The following is a 22,998-nucleotide window of genomic DNA, read 5'->3' as shown; positions in this document are numbered from 1 at the left end:
AAAATTCGGAATGTTTATAGTAAAACTGGATTTGGAAAAATAATGCTTTTATTGGTGCTGACGCGCCTCCGACGCGCATTCGATCGAAAAGGTAACAAAAAAGTTTGCGTACATCTGTACAATCGTAACGAACTCGCGTTACTTTTTATTAATAAACAGTTCACCTACCGGAAGTCTATTGACGGATACCTGGGTAAACCACTAGACATGGATTATATCTGCCGTTGTAGTTTAAAGATTCATTAAATATTCCTTAGCGCAGTGACTTTAAAATGATCATCAAAAAACTAGCGGCAGGTAAAGCATTAATGTTAATAAATGCGTTACACGTGATCTTCGTTTACGACTTTAATTTCTCAGTCAACACGGGCAGAAGTTTCTTGAGTTTCCCCGAGTCATGACTGAATGCCCACATTATGCACCGAACGTGTTCTTCGGTGGGCAAACCCTCTAATTCACCCTCTGTCTGGAACCATTTACTGTTCTTCTCCTTAATATCAGCCATCAGGCTCTTCAGGTTCTTATTCCTCTCCACGTCCCAAGTAACATTCTCAGAATCTGAGACTTGCACAGTCCTGAGCTTCTTGTAGTCACCTTCCACGTCCTCGTACGCTCTGTAAAACGACAAACTCCCAGTCAATAATCCCAAGTCTTCGAGTAATTAGAAATAAACAACCTTTTCAGTCAAACGACTCACTTGAGGAATCCATTATTCTCGACTTCATATCTATCCGCCAGTGATTTGAAAGCTCGCACCAGATCGAGTGGCAAGTAGTTGAAGTTCTCCTTGGCCCTGCCGTTGACGTTGTAGTCCGTGATCCAATTCTCGAATACCCCGACAGCCTCTTTCATGTTCTTGATCTTTTGCTCGTCTTTTGTGCACGATATCACGCGCTCCGCCCTTTTCATCAGGCCTGTGATCGCGTGGTACTGATAACTTACGTCCCTTCCATCCAGCGACTCGATGCTCCTCAAAGCTCTCTCCTTGTCTTTGAAGCTGAGCCCGGTCTCTTCTTTCTCTTCCTTGTTGTCGTCCCCCGTTCGTTTCGCAACTTTCCTCTCCGGCTTTTCATCTTCTTCGTCGCTGCTGGATGAACTGTCGTGACTCCTCTTCGTGCCCTTCTCCTTTTGCTCGTCGTCAACCTCCATGTCCTCGCTACATTCGTCTCCGAACTTCTCTTCCACCTCTGCAATCAGCTTCTTCACCTTGCTGGGATCTGGACTGTATCCCAACATGATGCACCGAACGTGCTCCTTTGTGGGCAGCCCGCGGAAGTCGCCGACGTCCGTCTCGTACCAGAGTATACGGTCCTTTTTGATCTTATCGATGATCTCCTTTAGCCTTCGATTCCTCTCGATGTCCCAAGTGGTACTCGCATCCGGGACTTTCACGGATCGCATACTTTTGTAATCCCCCTTTTCCTTTTTGTAGGCCCTGATTGAACGATTCGTCAATTAAATATTTCACACGAGCTTTTATTCTAGTTGCTACAGCTGTTAAAGGGGTGGAAACTATCCTCAAAGCTGAGATCGATCACGAATTTTGCCCCCAAACTTAGAGGGTTGTTCCCAGCCCTTCAAAGACTAAGTTCGCAATTACTTGTAGAATTCATCGTCGAGGACGTCATACTTCTTGGCAAGTGCCCGGAAACCTTTCACCGTCTCGATCGGCAGGTAAGCGAGATTCTCCTTGCTGCGATTGTTCTCCTTGTAATCAGCCAGCCATTCCTCGAAGACTTGCAGGGCTTCCTTCAAATTGGCCAGCTTCTCTTCATCCCTGGTGATCTGCAGCGTTCTCTTGGCACGGCTGACGAAACTCACGATCACATGGTACTGGTAGCTGATGTCCCTACCGTCCAGCACCTTCAGGGTGTCCAATGCCTTCTGCTTGTCCTTGAAACCCATTCCAGTTTCCTCGGGTTCCGAAGATTTGATTTTTGCCATGGCTAAAAAACAAAATTGTCTTGTCAGAGCTACTTGAACCAGTTTCGCGAAGTTTGAGCAACGCTCGAGCACGCGTGGGATGTGTTTTCGGTGCACGTGACTGGTAGCCAGATTCCCGCGACCGAACTGAACGGCCAATCACCGCGGAAACACGGATGTTTGAGAAGAGCGTGACGCCAGCACGTCAGTTTTATCGTTGACGTAGTTGCTGGACGATGGAGGCTACAATGTAGAAGGATCAATACAAGCCAGACGGTTGGCTAAAAAGTTATATTTTACTGTTTCGCCGACGGGCTACCCTTTGATCGTGACACCGATCGATAAAGGCACTTTACGCGGAATAATATGCGAATAATATAAAAATATAAAATAAATATAAAAATAATAATAATACAAAATAAAGAATAAAGGAATAATATAAAAATGATGCTTTCGAAAATACCTGGAGAATATAGGAACTACTTACCAGATGTCTAAGAATCCACTGGATCTCGTTTAAAACACTAACGATTTAATTATATCACCAGCACTGACGCTATACTAGGTCTATGCTAACGTTATCCTTGACTAGTATTGTCTCTGGTTCCAGTAGAGCGAAAGAGTTCCGTTGAACCGCTCAGCTGAGACTGTCCGATTCACCGGGAGTCGGTTTGTGTTGCTGACGTTCGCCAGCAAGGCATCGTGACATAAGCGCAAGAAGGACGAACGACAGCCGCCGAATCAAGGGAAAGAGAGGGGCAGATATAAACATAGACACCGTGTGTCACTGCCTGAAATACGCCAGGAATTACGTCACGTGCCGGTCGCGGGAAAAAAGTTGCTCAGAAAACGATGCGTCGCGTTTCCAACGTGTCTAGGTCAGAGGCATAATCGCTTATGCTAATCGGGAACGACTCGCCGCGTTCCTCTGTTCCATCTATCAATGAGAAAGCTGCGGGACTTCGCACTGGCCGCTGACGTAACTGGATAAATTCGGTAATGACGACTGCCGAGCCTGTTCTTTCGATAAAGATTTATTTCATATTTACAGAAATTACAGAGCGTATCCAGCGGTGAACTACTTGGACTCGCGACAACGATCACAAGCGATTAGATCCTCCGGTCTACATGGTGCTTAACCGATATGGCCGATCGATTATTCGTGCCCCTGCCTTCAGGGTTCTATCATCTCGAAACCTATTTACACGATCCACGGAATCGCGCGATTCGATCCGTGTACCACGAAGTTCCTCTAGGTCCAACGAACTGGACTAGCTAAGGATTTCCAGGTAGTCTATTTGGAGGGTTCGATTCTCTAAATTTCGATTCTATAGGCGCTAAAGAGGATGGATCACTGAGAATGGCTATCATTCATTTGGTAATTCAAAATTTTCCATCCTCCCCTCTTGCGGTACCAAAAATGGCCATTCCCATTCATCCTCCCTTCCCCTAAAACGATCTAGTGGTACCGGGTGCAGACTGGTTGCACCGTGGATGACGAATCGCGCGTTTCATCTGTCACCTGTGCACGCTATACGTTGCATTTATTTCTCACGTATATTATGCACAAGTCTCAAAACGATTCGCGACTACAGAGAAAAGAGGATCGGCCATCTTTACGGGAGTCAGCTCCTGCCGTACCGTTCGACGATGGCAACGAATCAATCCTCTATTCCAACCGTAGTCGTCGTTCGTACGTCAATCTCCGACTTGTCGTCTTCCGATAAAGAAGATAGATGAAGATTCAGCAGACGCAACTGCCAACGCCGAGGCAGGCGTACGAAGTTTGCTCGATCTTCGAGCTGGTGGTGGTGGCATCTAGCAAGGTTGGCTGCGGCGCGGCCGGTAATTGCGTTCTCTGCACGCCATCGTATAAAATCGACGAGGTTTCCCGTTCCCTGGTGATGCCGTCGGTCTCTTGGCAGTACGGGATCCTCGATAAATCCTGAGTCCTCGATTCCGTTGGTGTTTCGTGGCTAGATAGGCGGCCGTAGTTTAAAAAGGTCTCCGCGTAGCTTGACGGAGGATGATGATGGGCGCTATTGTACTCGTGCGAGTAATGGGGATGATATCTGTTCGAAGGTGTCTTGAAACCGTCGTTGCCACCTAGGTACTGGTGCAAATGGTGCAGGCTGGACGATCCGTACACTGCTGACATAGGAAAACAATAAATAGCGACAATCACGTGAAAAATGCGCAAAGAACATCACTGTTTAACACTAGATTCAGAGAACGCGTCAGCTTGACGCATATTGAATTTTATAAGCATTCGGTAAACATTTACGTTGATTTGAATGTGAGCACATCAGTTTTTCTAAAGACAATAGAACAAACTATACAATGAAAGTCCATAGACCTAGCGTTAGGGAACTAAATGGTATACAAAAGGCTCACCCGCTGCAGTGTTCGAGTACATGGCAAGAACAGCGTCCCCATAGCCATTGGCAGAATGTTTTCCCAGCTCGGAGACATCGTTCGTAGTGGATATCTTACTAGATATAGACTGGCTTCGAACGCCATTCTGTACTTCGCTGGGAAGACTCGACGACCCTCCCGTGCCATACGCCATATTGAACAGGGCTTCCGGATCGCACACGAACTTGTACACATATCTTTCACCCGCTACTTTCTGCATTATACCCTTTTCGTAGTAATACCTCAGCGATCTGCTGAGTTTATCGTAGTTCATCGCAGGACGGTTCTTTTGGACACCCCATCTACGAGCTACCTGAAGAAAAGAATGAAACGGGAACGTCAAATTCTGTTCTGCGAAGGGTAGAACTTCGATGTAGTCAATCCTTTATCTTATAATTGTTCTTTGGTCCAAAGTGTGCAAAGTTTGAAGATTTTAAATAGATTTCATTGATCCTCTAAGACTAATATTAACAACTTCCATTTTATTAGTATAACTTTTACCAACGACTATCGAAAACGAATGAAAATTACCCATGTTCCTTACCTCTTCCGGTTCTATAAGCTTGAACTCCATTCCGCGACCCGTCCACGCAATACACGGCGCGTTCGCAGGATCGTCTAGGAGCGTAACTAGAAACTGCCAAAGCTGAAGCGATCCACGTCGTTGCTGCTGATATCCCACTGTCATCTCGCTCCACGGCGACACACCGGTCGTCGACGACGGCCTTTTGCCAGCATAGTCCGCGTTCCACGAGCTGGGCGAGCCTTTCTTCTGGTAGCAGTTCCCCTGTCTCTCCCACGACGGGTTCCTGCTGTCTAATTGAGCACCAAGCTCCGTCCACGTGGGGGTCACGCTTCTTCTGCCGTACACATCCGAACTCCAGTTCTCTTGCCGCGGAAAGAAAGCGTCGGTGGACGCTGACACAGTCGACTGCCATTGGGAAGCTGCCGAAGACGTGCTGGCTGGTCTGTTGGGCGACGGCGAACCTCTACTGTTCCTCGTTCCGCTTCCATATTGTTGCTGCTGGTAGACCAAGTTGTTGTCTAGGGAGCACCAAGTGTATTCGGTCAATCTTTCGGTTGTTGCTGATACGCTGACAAGGGAAGTTCAAACTCGGAAATTCAAAAAATTATGAAACTCTGTGCAGTAGAGTAAGTGAAGCCTAATACATTACAATTTACCAAAATTCATGAAAATTTTAGTTTGCAATTGCATGGACAAGAATGTATCGTTTGTTTAAACTTTCGCTATCTCTTACCGTTCAAGATAATCCACGGAAATAAAAATTTGCATTTCCTTCGAGGGGTGGTTTCAGCCCTTAAAGTAAAATTCAGCAGCAAAAAGGAAATTGCAATATTAGATTCGACTTACTCACACAAAATTACATCACTTTTCAAACTTCCGGGTTCAACAACTTCCCTTGTAAGTCATTGTCTACGAAGGACCGAATAGATCAGTCAATCTTTCAGCTAGTAGGCTATGTATGTAGGTATATATTTATTACACCAACTTCCGTTGTCGCTGGCAGACCAAACAATGATCTACAGAGATTCAGGAATACATATCCACATGCTTTTGATCAATCTTTGAATTGTTGCCACTGATAGAGTAGCATCAACGAACGATCAAGTAGGTATACCTGATGAATCCTTCGGTTCTCTCCCTAGCAGGTGAGCGAAGTAGGTTTTTATTGGAGATTAAAGTGAAAGATCGATGCAGCATATAGATCCCAGGGTGCAAAGGAAAGAGCGAGGATGATCAGCAAGATCCCGAGGAGGGGACGAGGAACGGGCGACGTATTAGCGATTGCACTCACGCGCGGTTGCCGGTGAAGTGCTCGTCACACAAATATCGGCAGGAAATTGGTTGATATTCAAAGCCCACGGGGTTGCCGGCTCGGCGAAGCTCGCGGATGGCGGCACCGCCTGAAATACCGCGCGGAGCTCCGCGCGATATGTATATTAATCGGGCGCTCTCCTACCCAGGGAGCGGCAAACACCGCCGGCATCCCGCCGATCCACCCGCGCGCGGTCCCTCGAGCCGAAAAAGCTATTCTCGAACCGTAATCCGGTTACGTTCCAAGTCGTGTACGGGGAATATTGAAAAATTGAGAACCCTCTTCCGATATCGAGCCGGAATGCGACTCCGTCGCGCCGGCCCGCGCCGCACCCCTTTCGCCCGGCAATTAAAACACCGAAACTTCTTCGGGAATATTCTTCGGAATTGATTGCCTTCGGTCTTGTATCCAATGACACGTCGGTCGCGACGTTTTACATGAGAATCAAACATCTTGTTAGTTCTACTTCATTAAAATACGACAGTTTGAAACTCAGACCTAAATTGGAAAGTATCCGAAATAACAAGGATCTAAGATCAAAGCAACCACAGATCAACCCTTAATATACGAAAGAAGTATCTTAGAAACTGAAGCTTCTACTACAATCAAATCTCAATGCCGACTCAATAAGCAACCCTCCAAGAACGTTACCTCAACTTCAAACCGCAGCTCGCTCAGACTTCTCTCGCATCGCGAAAAAACAAAGGGAAACAGAATCTCACAGGTATCTCTCCAATTACCCGGACCCCCGTCCCGCCTCCTCCCTTTTTCTATCCGTAATTACGCTGGATCACTGAAGAAAATCAACAGGAAGGGTTAGCCGGGGTTTAATCGTGTCGGCGAGTTAGCTTTACCTTCCTCGCCCGGCAAACGTCGGTCGGATCATCCCCCCGTTCCCCGTGCAGATGAAACAGACAACGGCGGCGGCTGCGGAGGTGCAGGGGGCTGAAAGCTGCGGGCCAATCTGGCACTCTCTCCGAAGAGCGGGCGGTGAAAGGGGGTCGACCTCAACGTGCAAGCGGGACCAGAGGCTTTGCGGGTAGTTTTAGATTAAAATTAATCGCGAGCTGATGAAACCGGTGGCGATGTACCGAGCAGGAAAAGGGTTGAAGCCGGGACTGGTCAGGGGCGGTGCGCAGAAGGGTTGCACGGAAAAGAGGACGGCCTCCACTCGTCCACTCTCAGACGAGAATCAGCTATCTTCTTTCCTCTCACGCCCCCGCTCTTGTTCTATTTCACGCGACGCTTCTCCCCCGCGGTCCCAGCCCTCTATCTTTCTCGTTTTCTCCAACGAGGCGAGCCTTTATCCCTCCGTCTCTGTCCGCTTGATCCCCGAATTCCGGAGTAGAGGCTGGTTAATAATGCAAGCTCCATTTTCCACCCACCTGACGCACCGAAGCCCCGTCTGTCTTTCTCTGTCCGTCCCTCCTTGCCCGCGCCCGTGCACGTCGAACAACGAGAAATCAACGTGGATCGCGTATCAAGTTGAACGGAGATGATCGCGGCGAACGGCGCAATTACTCACGGCGAGGTTTTGTTATTTATTCAAAGCAGACACGAACTTCTTCGCGCGCCGATGGTAATTTTCGCGGAACGCGCGCGATCGCCGGCCGACCCGGGACTTGACCACCTGTAATCCCCGTGATCCTCGTGCACGTATTAATTAGTAGGGCGGCGACCAATCTGCAGCCATTAACCGGTTATTACTATTCCACCTGATACGATGACGGCCCGTCGGTTTGCGGGATGTTCAGGGTTCGTGCCGTTGATCCCCGTGACATTTCTCGATCGGTGGTTTCAAACGGATCGCTCGATTTGCGGAATACTCTTGTCATCGCGTCCTGCATTCTTGAAAATTGGCGATTCGATTTGCGAAGATACTCAAACGAACTATTTATAAATACGATGCAAAATTATTCTGATACCAAGTAAAACAACGATTCTTCAAGCCCTTAGATTCGCCGAGCAAAAATTCCAATATCCAAAATTGTAAAGTACCATATTTTCCTCGCGAAGCAAACTCCGCGGAAATTGCTAACGCCGCACACGTGTCAGCGTCTATCGATAACACCGATACGCCAACGATCCTATTATTAATCTAAACTGCTGCTAAATAATGGAAACGGCTTAATGGTAGGGAGGAATTACGCGAAGAGAAGTAGAAGCATAATTCCCGGGTGACTTGGAAGTAGACGGGCGTACGGCCCGGCCTGTGTCGGCCCGGCGAGCGTGCCCCGAGCTTCCCGAAGCTTTCGTTTTCGTCCGCGTGAATAAACGAAGAAGTCTAATCATCGTTCCGATTACGAACCATGAGCTTGCAGACCTGACGCGTCGGCTGAACCTTTGGTAACACGTTGTCTATCTCCTCGTCGAAGGTCTATTAGGTGATTGCTCGTGATCTAGGAAAGCTGGCGGCGCGTTTCTTTCAGCGAGACGAACCTTCCACCCTATAGTAACTCCATTAACGTAATCGTCGGGGGTCCGTCAGTGTTGCGAGCGCATCGACGCGAGTTCCTGGAAGCAACGTTCGGCCCGCGACGCGGAGTTTCAACTAGGTTCCCCGGCCCGAAGAAAAGCTCAGTCTCGTTGCTTCTCCCCTGGGACAGAATTCCATGCTCTTTCCTTCGTTTAGCAGCTTTCGCTGGATTCTGCGATCCTCTGTCTTCCTTTTCCCCTTGCCCCCGGCGCTGTAGCTCTCTCGGGTTGAAAGCATTCTTCAATTATTCACTTACGCGTACTTAGTCACGCGTCAGCGAGTCCGGTGCACCGGCGAGCATGCCGCGCAGGATTACGTTTCGCGTTGCAACGTTCGCCGGCAGTTGGTGGACTCTGTTCACGATACTTTATGCAAAAGACCCTGAATACAATTGTTCGGTTGCGCGTTTTGCGGTATCGTTGGATACTGAATATTTTCGAATAGTAGTAAGGGGAAACTTTGAAAATCGGGATGAGGTACGTATTTCATTCAAAATCGAACAGAAAATGAAAGCAATAGTAAAACAATTTTCTATCGAAGGCGTAACTTCTCGACAAACTCCAAAAGTTATCATTTTAATATTTACCATACAGGTGTATACCTCTAATGTCGAATTGGCCCGATTTCCAAGCGCTCGATTATGATAAAACATGGAACGAGGCTGGAAGGGTAGCGGAGACGTTCCAAGAAGAGGAACCGGAAGAAGAGCACGAGCCGGGGTTCGATTAATGGACGGAAACACATCGAGCACTGCCACTGTGCTCCAGTTATTTATGGGACACGTGGGGTAGCGCCCCGCCACATGGGTCCATTGTCAAGAGATTTGTCACGGTGCACGTTTAAGATCAGGGAATCACTGGGTCAGAAAGCTCGATTTGTCGTAGCGTCGACCGTGCTGAATATTATCTGTAGAATGGCGCCTCGTGTCGTTAATGAAGAAATGATTCAGTTACTCACTGTTTCGCGTGTCTTGGGCCGTCGTCGTCGGTATGGCGGCGACGGAAATCGGCTCGCCGTATCCCCTGTCCGCCGGCTCTTCCTTCACCGCGACGCTTTTCGTTGCCTCGCTCGTCTGCGAAGTCAGTTTGCTTGCTCTATGCAAAGAAAACAAGATTTCTAGCTGCTTTCTAATTTTTCTGCGGATACTCGTGCCAATTGAGAATGTTAAACGCTAATTTGTGACAAAGAATAGTGGTAGAATTGGATTTTCTATAGTGGAAGTTTGACTGCGATTGCCATTACATTTTAGAGGAATTTTCACTTTGAAAGATTTTCTACTAAGAGTTTTTCATGTTTCGACAATTTCTAGTAGTTTACAGTGTTCAGTTACGTTACTGTATTGATTATAGTGGTGTTCGAGAATGATCCAAGCCTTACCCGAAGCAATTCGAGCGATTCTCCGGATCCAGATCGAGGAAGGTGCTGTTTTGGCCGTGAGGATGGCTGACGGACGCTTGATACTGCGCGTAACTTGCATCGCTGATCCTCCTGCAATTCGCGGATTCCTGCTTTACGTTGGTATCTGAAAAAGACCAGTTTACTACTTTTCAATGGAAGATTCCGAGAAAATTTATAGAACGCCCCACAATACTGTACTCTTAATTTAAGAGTGAATTAAACCTGATCACTTTTCGTCACAAGTATTTTATTCTGGTAAATGCAACGAAGATAACGTTGCTACTCTTATTATTACTATCTTGAAATTGATCTGCACTGCCGTTAATGAAATCCCCCGACAACCTTGTGCCAGCAATATCGAGACTTTATTAAAAAAGGTAGCAAACTGCCGGGGGCTGATGTTTTTAAAGCGGCAAGAAAGAATCAACAGAAGATTCCCGTCGATTATCGATATCGCGTTACACGGGGAAGCACTTTATACTAAGTCCAAACGATTTTTCCACCCTCCGCCTCTTACTACCACCCCCTTTTTCAAGAAGCTCCATCGATTATCGTATCCAATCTACAACGTTCGTGTTTCAACCCCTGAATTACTAACCAAAACCTTCGCGTTTGCTCGAACTTCAATATTACAACATTTCTAATCATTAAATTTCTGTTCCTCGAAGCAGCAATCAACCTAAAACTTTCCAAAAAATACAAATCCAAAGGAATGTCATCGAGTTCCCACGAGAACGCATCAACCTGCACAGAAGAATCTACAAAAATGACAGTTTCATCTACAAATCTCGAAAATTTCGCGAAACCTTCCGCCGATGCTCCCAGTATCCCGTAAACATTTCGATACGGCTGGAATAGACGAGCAAACGGCCAGAGGGGGCGACAGATAATGTCTATATGCTCTCGAATACACGTCTCTCATCCCCTGTGCACGCGTTAATGCAACAGAGGGAACATCGTTTCGAAATTCTCGTTGTGAACCGCGAGAAAAGTTACAGCGGTTCATCAGAAATGAATTAGAAGCTCGATTAACATACCCGGTTATGATCCGCGCGCGAAGTATCCCTCTTTCTATCCTGCCCTCTCGCTGAGTCAACAGAAGAGGAGTGATATTCGAGTAATTGCGAATCATCAAATGTTATACGTTTGTAATGTGCTATATTACAAGGTCAAATTTGCTCTTCTACCGGTTAATTTTATTCGCTGTTCCGCGGCTGCGAGAGACCATCCCCCATCGAACCTTTCGCCGCCCCCTTTATCATCCGGATTTGTGTACGTAATACGCGCGCAAACAATCGGAACGAGCCGCGCGCGGGGCAAACACGCCGATCCGCGGACCCAGATTTACCAATAAACTTTTATTCAAAGCATTGTTTGCTAGTTTGCTGTTACGGCTGGTTTTGCGCCAATGTAACGGGAGAACGGGCCGGATGGGAAAGAGCAACATTGTGCACGCTCTGGTATTTCACTTCGCTCGGCCCTGCGCTCAACCTCTCGCGGGGATGATCGATATTATCACGGTGAACGCGCGTTGATTTTATCTTGCCCTCTTTGTAATAAATAGAACCTGTTGTTGATGACACAACATGTTTTCAAAGGATCCTCGGATCGTTGTTGCTCTTCTTCATGCGATCATCCCCTGTATCAACAGAGTCTACGATCAGTATCATCTGTATTGTCAACAGTGATAATCAAAATTTCCATTTTATCTTATTCCATCGATAAATTGAATCCTTCGTCAACGCGAAATTATTCAAAGAAACTTTCGAGTCTTCCAGATTGTAGCTTTATTATCTTCTTAATGTGATCATCCCTCGGAAGATCGATATTAGCACAGTGAATGAGTTATCTTGCTAGATTCCTAAATAGAATCTCCAGCTATTGGTAACAAAATCGTTGAACGACGAAATTCCTCAAAGGCGTTTCCTAATTTTCGAACTGTAATCACGGGCTTACGATCTCCGCGATGCAAAGAATAAAATTTTTGTCGATGTGGGCCGATTATCGCTGATCAAACGGAATTTTCCGGGGAACCGGGTTCGGTCGATTACACAATCTGTACGAGTCTTTTCGGCGGCGATCCGGCAGCAAGTAAACTTCCGATGTTTGCAAATACAATGATCGCCGGAGGCCTCCGACTTATGCTTCCCACGGGCCGGGAGGTCTGTTTGATTTATCGGGGGGCGCACCCTCGGCCGCGCAAAATCGTCGACGGCCCCATTAGACGCGGACCCACCCCCACGTGCCGTTGCAACGATGCGCCTCCACTTCCGGCGCGACACGCGCCTCCACTGTCCCCTTTAGAGCAACGTTCGATCGAGAAAAACGATCGACTTCGCTCGATAAAACGCGATTCGATTCTTCAGACGCTCGACGGATCGTTAAGATCGTCTTCCCTGCATCCGACATAAATCTATTTCATAGAAATGTAGTTTAATTGCGTATTGAACTATGGACGTTCACGTAAACGCAGATTTTTACGTGTTTTTTGAATGAATTTGACGTTGAGGATAAATTGCTTTTCGTTGAATGCAGTCATGGCGTTTCTGTGTTATTCGGGTTTGTAAATATTTATATTAGATCTGTTACCAAATATTATGGTTTATTGCAGTCGGGAAAATTCGAATTTCTGGTTATGTTTGCAATATTACAGTAATGGAAGGAGAAATTTGATATATCATGGTTGAACTTCTTTTTGATAAAGACTCGTTGTATCGGAGAAGATTGCCTCGAGCATTCGTCGCGGAAGATGTTTGTAGGATTCTGATCATTCGAGCCGCATCCTAAGTTCTTTCGAAATTGGTCTCAAATTGCATGCGCGAAACATTTCCGTTCAACTCCCGCGTCTATGGAGATTGACTTCCTTCGGGTTGCACATGTTTCTAGTTGATGTTATTGGAACGCAGCAATTACTTAGTCTCGAAGCGTCGCTGCATGATCGAACGGATGGGGAACGCTCGGAAAATTTCCGGCGAATTGAAAATGGAAAATTATGTGGCCGATGTGGGAAGTCTGCTAACTGTTACAACTCAACGTGCACTTTTATTTCAATACATTTTTCCCACTGCCATTCTACTCGCAAATCTAATGCGAATGAAAGATGTAATGTCGTTTGTAAATCGTTCACGCGAGAAATTCATCGCCATCTTGTTCGCTAGAGACAAGTCATAGGACGGAGATTGTTTAACTTTCATCGTTAATGAACGAAATGCGATTGGTTTGCGTGGCGTTAGGTAACGATCAACTGCTATACTCACCGTCCAGGGGTGAGCGCAGATTTTCCACTGGCAGCCCTTAAATATGAACCCCCGGTTGTTATTACATTGCATCCACCGTGCATTACATCACAGTTCCTCGAAGTAATTAAAATTAATGTTCCGGATAGTGGTCGGCCACTGTGGCTAATCGTCTTCGAGGAAGATTTACGGACGCGCCGACGGCGGTTTTATTTCTCGATGAATGGATTATTCTTGTTCGTTTCGAAAAGCACGGTGTCTGAGTCATTTCTATATTCACTTGCCAACACATCTAATGTTCTTGCATTGTTACGACAGTTAAAGGAGTTTCGAGATTTTAATCATTTTCTGTTACTCTCTGGTGTCCGATTAAACTGGCAGCGATACGAGGATGTGATTTTCATAAAAAATATTGAAGATTTGAAAAAAAATAACGCCCGAACAGGGACTCGAACCCTGGACCCTTAGATTAAAAGTCTAATGCTCTACCGACTGAGCTATCCAGGCAGTCGGTATCACCCTTCTCAAAATAACGTGAATAACAGCCTCTTCTCTAAACCAAAATTCAATATTTGACTTCGATGAAAATGCATTTATTTATAACAAACGTTACTCACCATCTTGAAGCCAAGATTCCTGCCTGTATTCCTGGGTAGAGTATATTTCGTTTTCTGAAATAAAATTTTGAAGGGAATTAATTAATTGTTATATTAAAAATTCGATGAACAATAATATCATTGAATGATCTATGCTTCTATGAAATTATTTGGTCGATTAGATTACGTGACTTAGAGTTACGTAAACGTCTTATCGATTTTTCAGTATTGAGTCCATATGAGCAACTGTAACTCCACTGATAAGACCAGTTTTAGATAAAACGTTCAACTACGAGGGGAGATGATCTATAATTCGAAGAAGAAGGTGACGTATAGAAGAACAGAATACATAGAAATTAATTTACTCTCTTAACATTTACGCGACCGCCTAAAAAGAACTATAATTGCAACCTGCTACATTACCTTCAACCGAAATCATTCAATTAATTCGGTTGGAAACTGTGTTTTGTAAAAACAAGCAAATAATCCCACTTCAAGACTTGCTGAATAACAAAACAAAAGATGAACAGAATGAAAGGCAATACGTTGCTAAGTGAAAAGTGGATCTCCCCATTCGGTTGGCTAAGTGTTGAGAATCTTAACAAGTTGAAAATAAAGTAACAACATTGTTAATTTTTTACTAATATTTTTGCACTTTTCTATGCACTCGTATTTCTCGTAAATACATAAAGTTCGACGTCTATTTATAATAGTTCCGGAATCTCGGCTTTCTTAGCGCGACAAGGAATATAATGATATCGTCCGATCCGTATAATGATTAATGGTAGCTCGGGGATAATTAACTCGTGGCGAAATTAATGCCTCGTATTTACATTGATATCGGTTACTCGATGAATGTCCGTTTCGTTAGTCATCAACGCCAGAAAACAGATATCCCACGCAATTAATATTGAGCAAACGTTTGTCCATTATGGAATTACATTTTATGTTCCATGTAACACTATATTTTCTTCGTTAGATACTTCTTTGTCATGGAAACTGCGACGTCAATCTATTTTTATTCTTAGCGCGTCCTTCTTATACAGATCGACTGGTTTTTCTTGTCCTTGATGATCAATACCGTGTGGCGGTAAAACTAAATCAGATGTATGTATTATTAACACTAAAATCTCTGGTTTCTTTCAGACTTCTGAAAAGAAAGATGCTTCTTAGGAAAATCCAAGATTTACTACATTCTCATCGAGTCAATTACAGATTCATCTCAAATTTCTCCCCTTCGGAATTTTCTATTTTCACCGTAAACAATGTTTATTGGACGTAAAACAGAATCATCGGTAAAATGAGGGATACATTTCGGGGAACTAGATGCGTAATGGTTTTCTTTAAATAAACGTCGAATTTATTTTAGCCATCCACCGAATGAATTGCTACATCTAATGGAATAAGTGAAATTCACCGCCCACGATCAATAGTCCTAACGTGAAACTGAATGCATACTGTATACATTTCGTGCCCGGTGACACGTAAGAAATTATTTCTGTGTCGTTATATCACGATGAAAGACCATCTATCTGGGGTGTGATCAGATTACACGACGGCGGACTAACAACCCCTTCCAGGCGAGCGTAGTGCGCATGAGACGATAGGAATATCTGCGATGCTGCATGGGGTCCGTTTAATGGGCCTCTAGGATTCGCTACGGGTAGCCACTTGTCAGTAACCTCGTTTTGTTCGCAGCCGCAGTCCCGTCCGACGAATCGAATTTACTTAGCCCAGTGGATAATAAAGTGATTCACCGTGAGCCGGGATAACGACTCGAACTCGTGTCGATGATACAAATTTGTTTAGCCCGAGAGTCGCTTACACCATGTCACTCAGCACTGTTCCGATAATGTTCCTTTGTGAATGGATTTTCAATCTTTCTTCAACGTTCCTGTGGATTAAGTGTCTTCGCTGGTACTCATCGTGTTCTGGAAATTAGTCCTGCCGTTACTCGAACGATCCACGATTTAAAGAATAACCTCACGTAATTCGATATCTCAGAAATGATCTGGAACGTGTCATTTACATTGGATCTTGAATATTCTATAATATTCATTATTTTCCTCCACCCTGAACACGATATCACCGTTCACTTTTACAGAATCTCCGTTTCTGTCTCTGACAAAGATTTCCTTGACAAAGCTGCGTCTTGCGCGTCATTGTAGAAATCACACTTGGCGAATATTCACGAGGAGCAATCCCCAATTCACAATCCTTCGCGCACGTCGGAATCAAAAGCGGCACGATCGAAGCGCAGGAAGCAGGAATATAAAAAAACGATTCACTGGAATACTCTTAAATAATTAACATCCCATAGAAATTGCAACGATCGGTTGCGATGTCGCGTAACAAGTTTCCTCTTCGACTGATTTCCTTCCCGTGGAACGAAGGAGGAGAAGCCGATCGGGAGGGCAGAGTTCGGAGCGGTGGCGAAAGGTTGTTTCTTTCAACGGCGATCCTTAGGCGACAGGTTTCGATATTTCTTCACGGCGAATCACGTCGGCGGGGACGTGGAGCGGTGGTAGGGGGCGTAACGCGATTACGATAGAGAAATTGCAGCATTATAGGCTGTGATTGAGTTAGGTGGAGGCGGTCCATCCTGGCTGGTGGTTCACACCACGGCATGCCAATGTTAGATATAAAGTGTCAATCACCGTGCTCAGACGCCCGAGTGTGGGGTGGTACGCGGAGCCCTATGGGGGTACGACAGCCGGCATCGACTACCCCATGGGGCTCTTTGCGGCGATAATACGTTGCTTATTGAATTCGGCCCCGAGGCACCTCGGCGTGGATTTCTGGGTCAAGGCTGAAGAAAACTGACTGGCATCGCTTTTACCATCGACTCTTCGAATCACAACCCTTTGCCTCTTCAAGACCTCGATGGTTTTTAAACAGGCGACTGTGAATGATGGTAATTTAGAATCTGGTAATGTAATACAATAATATACAATAATATGCATTTCTATGGCATATAACAATAAATTGTTTTATATAAATAATATATAATTTCACGAATTTAAATGAAAAACCATATATTTATAAATGTTACATTACACGATGTAATATACAGTAATGTAATACACAATTCAGGCAAGGGAAACGGAATAGATCACGATTTGATTGTCAGTGTATCTCCAAAGCAACAGTATCGTTGAACGAATCCACCGTACGCTGTCGTTGTTAGAGGAACGAGGTCGACAATTTTCGAGACTTTCAGATCGTCTCGAAACGTAATTGCACCGAGGACCCGCAGAAAATAATATCGTCCTTGATGCGACTATATAAAGATATTGACTCGACTGGTTGCCTGCCGGTGACAGCCTCTCTTCGGGGGGTGGTTCCTTCTTCGCCCCCGTTGTACATAGTTCGCGTACATCCTCTGCACGTGCTCTTCGAGCCTCGTTCGTCCTCTCTCTCTCTCTCTCTCTCTCTCTCCCTGCATTCTCTCTCGGTAACTTTCTTCGTGTGTGAGCGTCCGTAGGAAGAGAGGACGCGGCCCCGGACTTCGTGTCACGGCGAAGAGTCGACATTCCGGGGTAACGTCGTATCAAAGAACTTCAAAATCGTGCCGAGAAAGGGGATGGCGCGCGGCCTGAACGGACCGCCCTTCGCGACTTTCTCTCCCCGATTCCCGGCGAAACTCGGGACACGAGTAATTTCAAGTCGATCTAAGACGGGGCGCGTTTCTGCCTCCACGCCACTTTTATCAACTAAAAACGTTCGCCGAGTCGAGATTTCACTTACCGGTGTGCAGCTTCTCCTCGTTGCTGGCCTGGCCCACCGAATAGTCAGCGGGACAGTATCCTGCGGCGACTGTTTGCAGCGGATCGCTCAGTCTGCTGAATTCCTCGCCGGACTGAAAGGATAGGATTGTGTTTCTTGTACTTCGAACAACACCCTTGATTCGCGGGGAAGTAATTATAAACTAGTAGCTGCTTAACCGTTTGAGTGCCAAACGCGATCGCGCTTCTCCGTTGCACTGTCTAAAGTGCCAGTCTATCGGTTCGGAGAATCTAATTAACTTTATTCGTCTTCCTTTTAATGATTTATTTTTATGGAAAAACGAAATGACCGCGCTGTTTACAATCTTTTCGTATAAAAATAGAAAAGTGTAATTTACGTTCTGAACTGAAACGAAAGCGCAATCGCGCCGGTTGGCACTTTTCGACCGGTTTTTACAGACTCGTGGCACTCGGACGGTTAACTAATTACTGAGCTTTGCGATTGGAATGGTACAAGCTTCTCGTTTCGCGAGTCATTGTCTTTGTAATCCCTACTGTAGTTCTTGTTATTATAAATTAGGTATAAGGTACTTTAGAAATTCTGTGCTCAACTGGAACTTGACTCCAGGAATGAAGCGAGATACTAGTGTTCAAGGGTTAATTCTTCAAATCACTTTCATTGGTTTTAATATTCGTTCAGCGTAGTGAATCAATTAGTTAAAACCTCAAAGCGGATATCTAACTTCTAAACATTCTGATGTTTCTTTGAATCGTGCGAATGCTGAGTTTCGAACGGATTTCAATAACGAATGGAAATAGCGTGGAAGTGGAAGGAAGGTGAACGTTCGGGTCGGTCCGCGGCTGTCTTCTACCCCGCGCCGCAGAAAATAAAAAGGGGAAGACAATCTGGACGAAATTGATGTAGAGACCGTAGGGAAGACGAAAATGAACATGGCGACCGTCGCGGGGGCAGAAAGGAGTAGCTGGATCCGTGAGCGAAAGCGGCGCAGCTCGGCACAATGAGAAAGAAGAGGAGCGGGAACCCGCTAGAGGAGGCGAGGAGGACATCCGGTGAACGATTGGATGGTTTCCTCCTTGCGGAGCAATCTAGTGGTAAAGCCGGTTACCGGTTTTGGAAATTCCAATAACGCCGTGTCGCCGTCTACTTCTCCTTTATGAAGTTTCGCTGCGGTTTGCGCCGATCGCTTACACTTTAACATTGAACAAAAAAAGGGAAAAATTGGAAAACGAAACTGCAACGTCTCCGCGAACCTCTGATCGCATATTGTTGACCGGGCGGGCAATATTTCGAGCGAAAGAAAAATAGGGGATTAATAAAGATGTCGCCGATTTCAACTTTCGCGGGATTACGCTTTTTAATCGCTTTATTGCTAAGTTTCCTTCGGTTTTTCTCTCGCGTTTAACTCGACAGGATATTATCGTTTATAAAGACGTAATCGACTTCCTTTTTCGCGGCCCGGTCTTACGTTCATTGCCTCGTCCCTGGTCTCCCCCTCTGATTGCAATTAATAGTCATTTATAATTAGTCCCCCGTGATGGCTCAGCACTCGTAATCCGCAAGCTGTGCCCCCTAATATAAATTTTAATTACATTCCCCGATATTACGTTCAATCTTTAATCCCGCCAACCCGATATGAGAGAAGGTGAAGACCGCCGTTGTGACAGTGTTGAACGAACGATAAAATGGAGACTCGTCCGTGGTTGGTTCCTCACTGTCGAAACGAACTTGTAGTTAAGACCACTGAATCGTTCGATCGTGTCGCATTTGCGGAGTGTCAAACGTCGAACCGATGAACAAATCTTTCTAACTCGAATTAGACTCTGAAAACTTCAAATTCCAAACGTTGCAATTTCTTATTGTTACCAAATATCACTGGTAACATCCCTGCATTCCTCGTACACTAAATCTCAATTTTTCTAATCGTCATCTCATAGAATCGACCGTTTCGCTAAACGGTCGGCTGAAATTCCGCAACACTTCGGTCCATCGAAGATTTACAGATTGAATCCGCGATTTCAATCGGATTGCCCCCGGAGCAAACCGGAACACTCGAAAACCGTTACCAGCGATCGTAATCTCGCCGATCAGAAGTTAATCGAGTGCGTACAGGAAGCAATGACTCGTAAGGCAAACGCGCAAACACGGTCGCGTGCCGTTTGCCTGCCACCTCTCTCTCTCTCCCTCCACCCCTTTTAGCTCTTTCTCCCCTGACCTTTCCCATCGTTCCCGTGTAAGAGACATCGTTCGTAACCGTGCGTCACGCTTGCGGGGGTACGGTCCGTACGCGAGCAAACGAACCGGTAACGTTTCCTCGTACCTAGTGAAAACGAGATACCCGTGAATCGTTTCGCGGGGATGAAAGTGGGGGCCCGGAACGCCCCATCGTTCCCGATGATGCTGCGAGGGGTCGTCACCCCAATTCCCTTTCGTGCGCCACCCTCGTAATTGCGCACTTCGGTTCGGTTTATAATAAAGTCATCGAGCAGACAACACGTTCCGAATCCTCCCCTGCCTGTCTCTCGACTTTTTGCGATAGCGGGTCCGCGAACGGATTATCGGGGCCATGGACCATCATGCAACGCGGTGTCCAGTCGCAGGTGATCGTTTCGGGATGCAAAATGTTCGGGAAACCCGGAATGCTTGAGGTTTCAGGGATAAGACGAGGTGGGAGCTACGATTGCGGAGCTATTCATTAACGATCCAATCTTCGAAGATTGAGAAGAGTCCAATTTTATCAATTAGGAGAGGCTGAAGGCGTTGCCACTTGGAGAAAGCCTCTCTCCCTTTTTTTCCTCTTCTCTGCCTGTCGCTGACTCGAAGAGGGTGCGAAGACAATGCCGGTTTCGCGAACAATGTGAGGTAACAACGGTCATGATCACAGCGTGTTGCCCCGCGAGAATCTATCTGCTAATTGCTACTGTGCGCGCGGTGTTGCGAGAATTGAAAGACTGTTGATAGGAATCTTTTCCCCCGGTTGGAAAAGTCACAATGCTTTCGAACTGAAAAGATTTTGTTTACTATAGAATTTCGGGATGACGTGGGATATTACTTTACACGTAATTGCTCGTGATTCAACATCAGATTTTTTTGTGAACGTTAGTGAAAGGTGACGCATAAGAAACGAATTTTGATGATCTATGTTCAAAGAATCAAGATTCTGGACCTTCGACGCTAGCATTGAACTTTCCCATCTCGACGTACCACTGGAAACAGAAAATTTCCTTGATCACTGTACATCCAATATTCGACAATATCATCCCCGAACACCACTGAAACAAGAACGGACACTATCCGAGCTATCATTTCCCATAATTCTTCGATTCCCCGACGAACTAGTTCCCCAATCCACCAGGGATATGTTCAGGTAAATTTTCACGCTGTAACACGCCTGGGGGCTGATAGAAGGGGTCCCTAATCATGGGAACCTCGAGTGGCAGCATATGTTCCCGCGAAACGTTCTCGAATGGGGGGAGTCAATTAACCACCGGTTGGGGTACGAGGCGGGTGTGTGGGAATCGAGTGATTTTTAGAATCAACAAACATAAATCAAGTGTTTCCTCGAGCTGGCTTCGTCGCTGCCCCCCTCGGCTGCGGGGTGAGCCACGACCACCCACGGGTCTCGCTTGTATCGCAGGACAGAGGGTCGAACGGCGGCGACAATTACGTGTTTAGAGGGCGCAAAAGGGGTGGCACCCGTGGGACGATCCATCGGACCGTGGTGGCGCGTGCTACGGCAATTCGACGATACGAGGATCATCGCGCGGACAGTGGAGTACATTATACGTTCGCCGACTTTCGATGACTCCTGTCCACGGTTATGACTCCATTGTGTCGGCGAGTGGCTCGCGAGGGAGAGAACGGAAACGGGACACCCACGTCACGGGACATGGCTTTCCATTCAGCTAATCTTCGAAGGATAAAACATCGAGTAGTGGGATATAAGTGTGAATCGGATGGTTGTGTTTTACGGTCATTTAAGGAGCAAGATTGACTTTTGTTGATGGAGTCATTATGTTATTAAGATTTGGATGCTTGAATGTTTCCCAATGAAGTTCGCGTAATGTTGTCATCTGTGTTTTTAAGGTGACACTTCAGTTCATTCATTTCGATCATTTTTTAAGGTTGTTTTGATAAGTTTGAAGGATACAATATCATCGAGTAGTGGGATGTAAGTGTGAATTCAATGGTTGTTTTTTTAGGGTTACTTAAGGAGAAATACTGGCTTCTATTGATGGAGTCATTATGTTATTAAGTTTTGGGTGTTTGAATGTTTCCCAATGAAGTTCGCGTAATGTTGCCATCTGTGTTTTTAAGGTGACACTTTAGTTCATTCATTTCGATCATTTTTTAAGGTTGTTTTGATAAATTTCGACTCGTTTAGAAGATAGAGAAGAAGAGTAAAGGAATCGGAAGATTGGAAATTAGAGAGCGGGGGTTGGCTTGTATTATGCAGGAGCCGTTGAATAATTGAATATGAGGTTTGGTGACTGCGTAATAGGGATATTAATCTTCGAACGATTGGCAAATACTGGATCATTCTGATCTACCGTCAAAGTTTAGGTATACTTATCGAGGAAAAACGTTTAAAACGTATTTATATCCTGTTCTTTTGGAATGCGTATAGAATAAAATTTTCTATGCGAAATTACCACCTATGTACATGTTTGACAGACTCTACATTATTGTTAATAAAAATTGCGTAACCAGTATCCATTACTATTCTACGCTTGCTAGCTTGTCTAACTTATTTTGTCTCCAATACTATATAGAACACTGCGCAGTTTTCGTTTCCAAGCATGCAGTACCCCAGAAAGGGAATTTTTCTCAAGCCTGTTGCATTCTCGAGATCTTTCTCAATAATTTCAATTTCCCACTTTGCCCAGAATACTTTCAGATTTGAGAATAGCACAAAAATTCCAACTTTCCTCATAATATTCGAAATACACGTGCAAACTAAGGACTGCGGCAGGGTTAATATTGCGGCAACGTCAGCTCCAAAACAATGAATAATCACACTCGATCACCAATTAAATAATCATTTCCTCACCAATCTGGCCAAGTCCGTAGCCGCGGCGGGCACCTCTTGATCCTGATTCATCCTCTTCTCCCGCAGCTTCCCGAGTTACGGTTCCTCGCGAGCGTTTGTCACCAAGCAGCCCACAAAACGATTCCGATACTGATAATCCGATCGAATTCGACGACGAGCCGTCGCTCGCGTTCCACCGGGGTCACGTTGCTGCACTGGCAAGATCAAAGATAGGACTGAGACGAGTGATTTGATCTCGGTGAACAGCGAAAAGACAGGGTATATGCATGAGGGGGTTGTGTCTACGGTACGTCTACGCCCACAGCGTGATATAGAAAGCGGG

The 22,998-nt window shown here is 45.6% G+C and overlaps 2 protein-coding genes and 1 non-coding gene across 4 annotated transcripts; all 3 read right to left on the bottom strand.

Annotated features, from left to right (window-relative positions):
* Positions 1 to 109: 109 nt before the first annotated feature.
* Positions 110 to 2,643, bottom strand: Ude (Uracil-DNA degrading factor). Its single transcript, XM_076373120.1, has 4 exons — positions 2,411 to 2,643; positions 1,601 to 1,946; positions 698 to 1,435; positions 110 to 614 (listed from the first exon to the last, which is right to left on the bottom strand). The coding sequence occupies exons 2-4, from the start codon at positions 1,942 to 1,944 to the stop codon at positions 341 to 343; spliced, it is 1,356 nt and encodes a 451-aa protein (XP_076229235.1). The 5' UTR covers positions 1,945 to 1,946; positions 2,411 to 2,643; the 3' UTR covers positions 110 to 340.
* Positions 2,644 to 2,927: 284 nt separating this feature from the next.
* Ets96B lies at positions 2,928 to 22,727 on the bottom strand. Of its 2 annotated transcripts, none has more exons than XM_076373026.1 (8): positions 22,677 to 22,727; positions 17,630 to 17,741; positions 13,904 to 13,957; positions 10,030 to 10,174; positions 9,610 to 9,746; positions 4,883 to 5,382; positions 4,318 to 4,651; positions 2,928 to 4,074 (listed from the first exon to the last, which is right to left on the bottom strand). In XM_076373026.1, exons 1-8 carry the CDS (start codon positions 22,725 to 22,727, stop codon positions 3,668 to 3,670), a joined length of 1,740 nt encoding a protein of 579 aa, XP_076229141.1. In that variant the 3' UTR covers positions 2,928 to 3,667. The 2 variants fall into 2 exon arrangements, with proteins under 2 accessions (XP_076229141.1, XP_076229142.1); XM_076373027.1 differs by having other exon boundaries at positions 2,928 to 4,071.
* TRNAK-UUU (transfer RNA lysine (anticodon UUU)) lies at positions 13,721 to 13,793 on the bottom strand. The gene has a single exon. It is a non-coding gene; the product is annotated as a tRNA-Lys (tRNA).
* Positions 22,728 to 22,998: the final 271 nt, after the last annotated feature.

Source organism: Nomia melanderi, chromosome 13, assembly GCF_051020985.1.
Source record: "Nomia melanderi isolate GNS246 chromosome 13, iyNomMela1, whole genome shotgun sequence".
In the NCBI taxonomy this organism is placed as follows: Eukaryota; Metazoa; Arthropoda; class Insecta; order Hymenoptera; family Halictidae; genus Nomia; species Nomia melanderi.
The sequence above is the reverse complement of the archived record's forward strand: the minus strand, read 5'-3'. Positions and strand labels throughout refer to the sequence as shown.

What these genes read in the sequence shown, in the direction of transcription:
- Ude (XM_076373120.1), bottom strand. Translation starts at nt 1,944, where the DNA reads ATGGCAAAAATCAAATCTTCGGAACCCGAGGAAACTGGAATGGGTTTC. An exon ending in CTCGACGATGAATTCTACAA is followed by an intron (nt 1,436 to 1,600) that starts GTAATTGCGAAC and finishes TCGTTCAATCAG; the next exon opens with GGCCTACAAAAAGGAAAAGG. An exon ending in GAGAATAATGGATTCCTCAA is followed by an intron (nt 615 to 697) that starts GTGAGTCGTTTG and finishes GTCGTTTTACAG; the next exon opens with AGCGTACGAGGACGTGGAAG.
- Ets96B (XM_076373026.1), bottom strand. Translation starts at nt 22,727, where the DNA reads ATGAATCAGGATCAAGAGGTGCCCGCCGCGGCTACGGACTTGGCCAGA. An exon ending in CGAGGAGAAGCTGCACACCG is followed by an intron (nt 13,958 to 17,629) that starts GTAAGTGAAATC and finishes ATTTTATTTCAG; the next exon opens with AAAACGAAATATACTCTACC. An exon ending in AATCGCTCGAATTGCTTCGG is followed by an intron (nt 9,747 to 10,029) that starts GTAAGGCTTGGA and finishes TTCTTTGCATAG; the next exon opens with AGCAAGCAAACTGACTTCGC.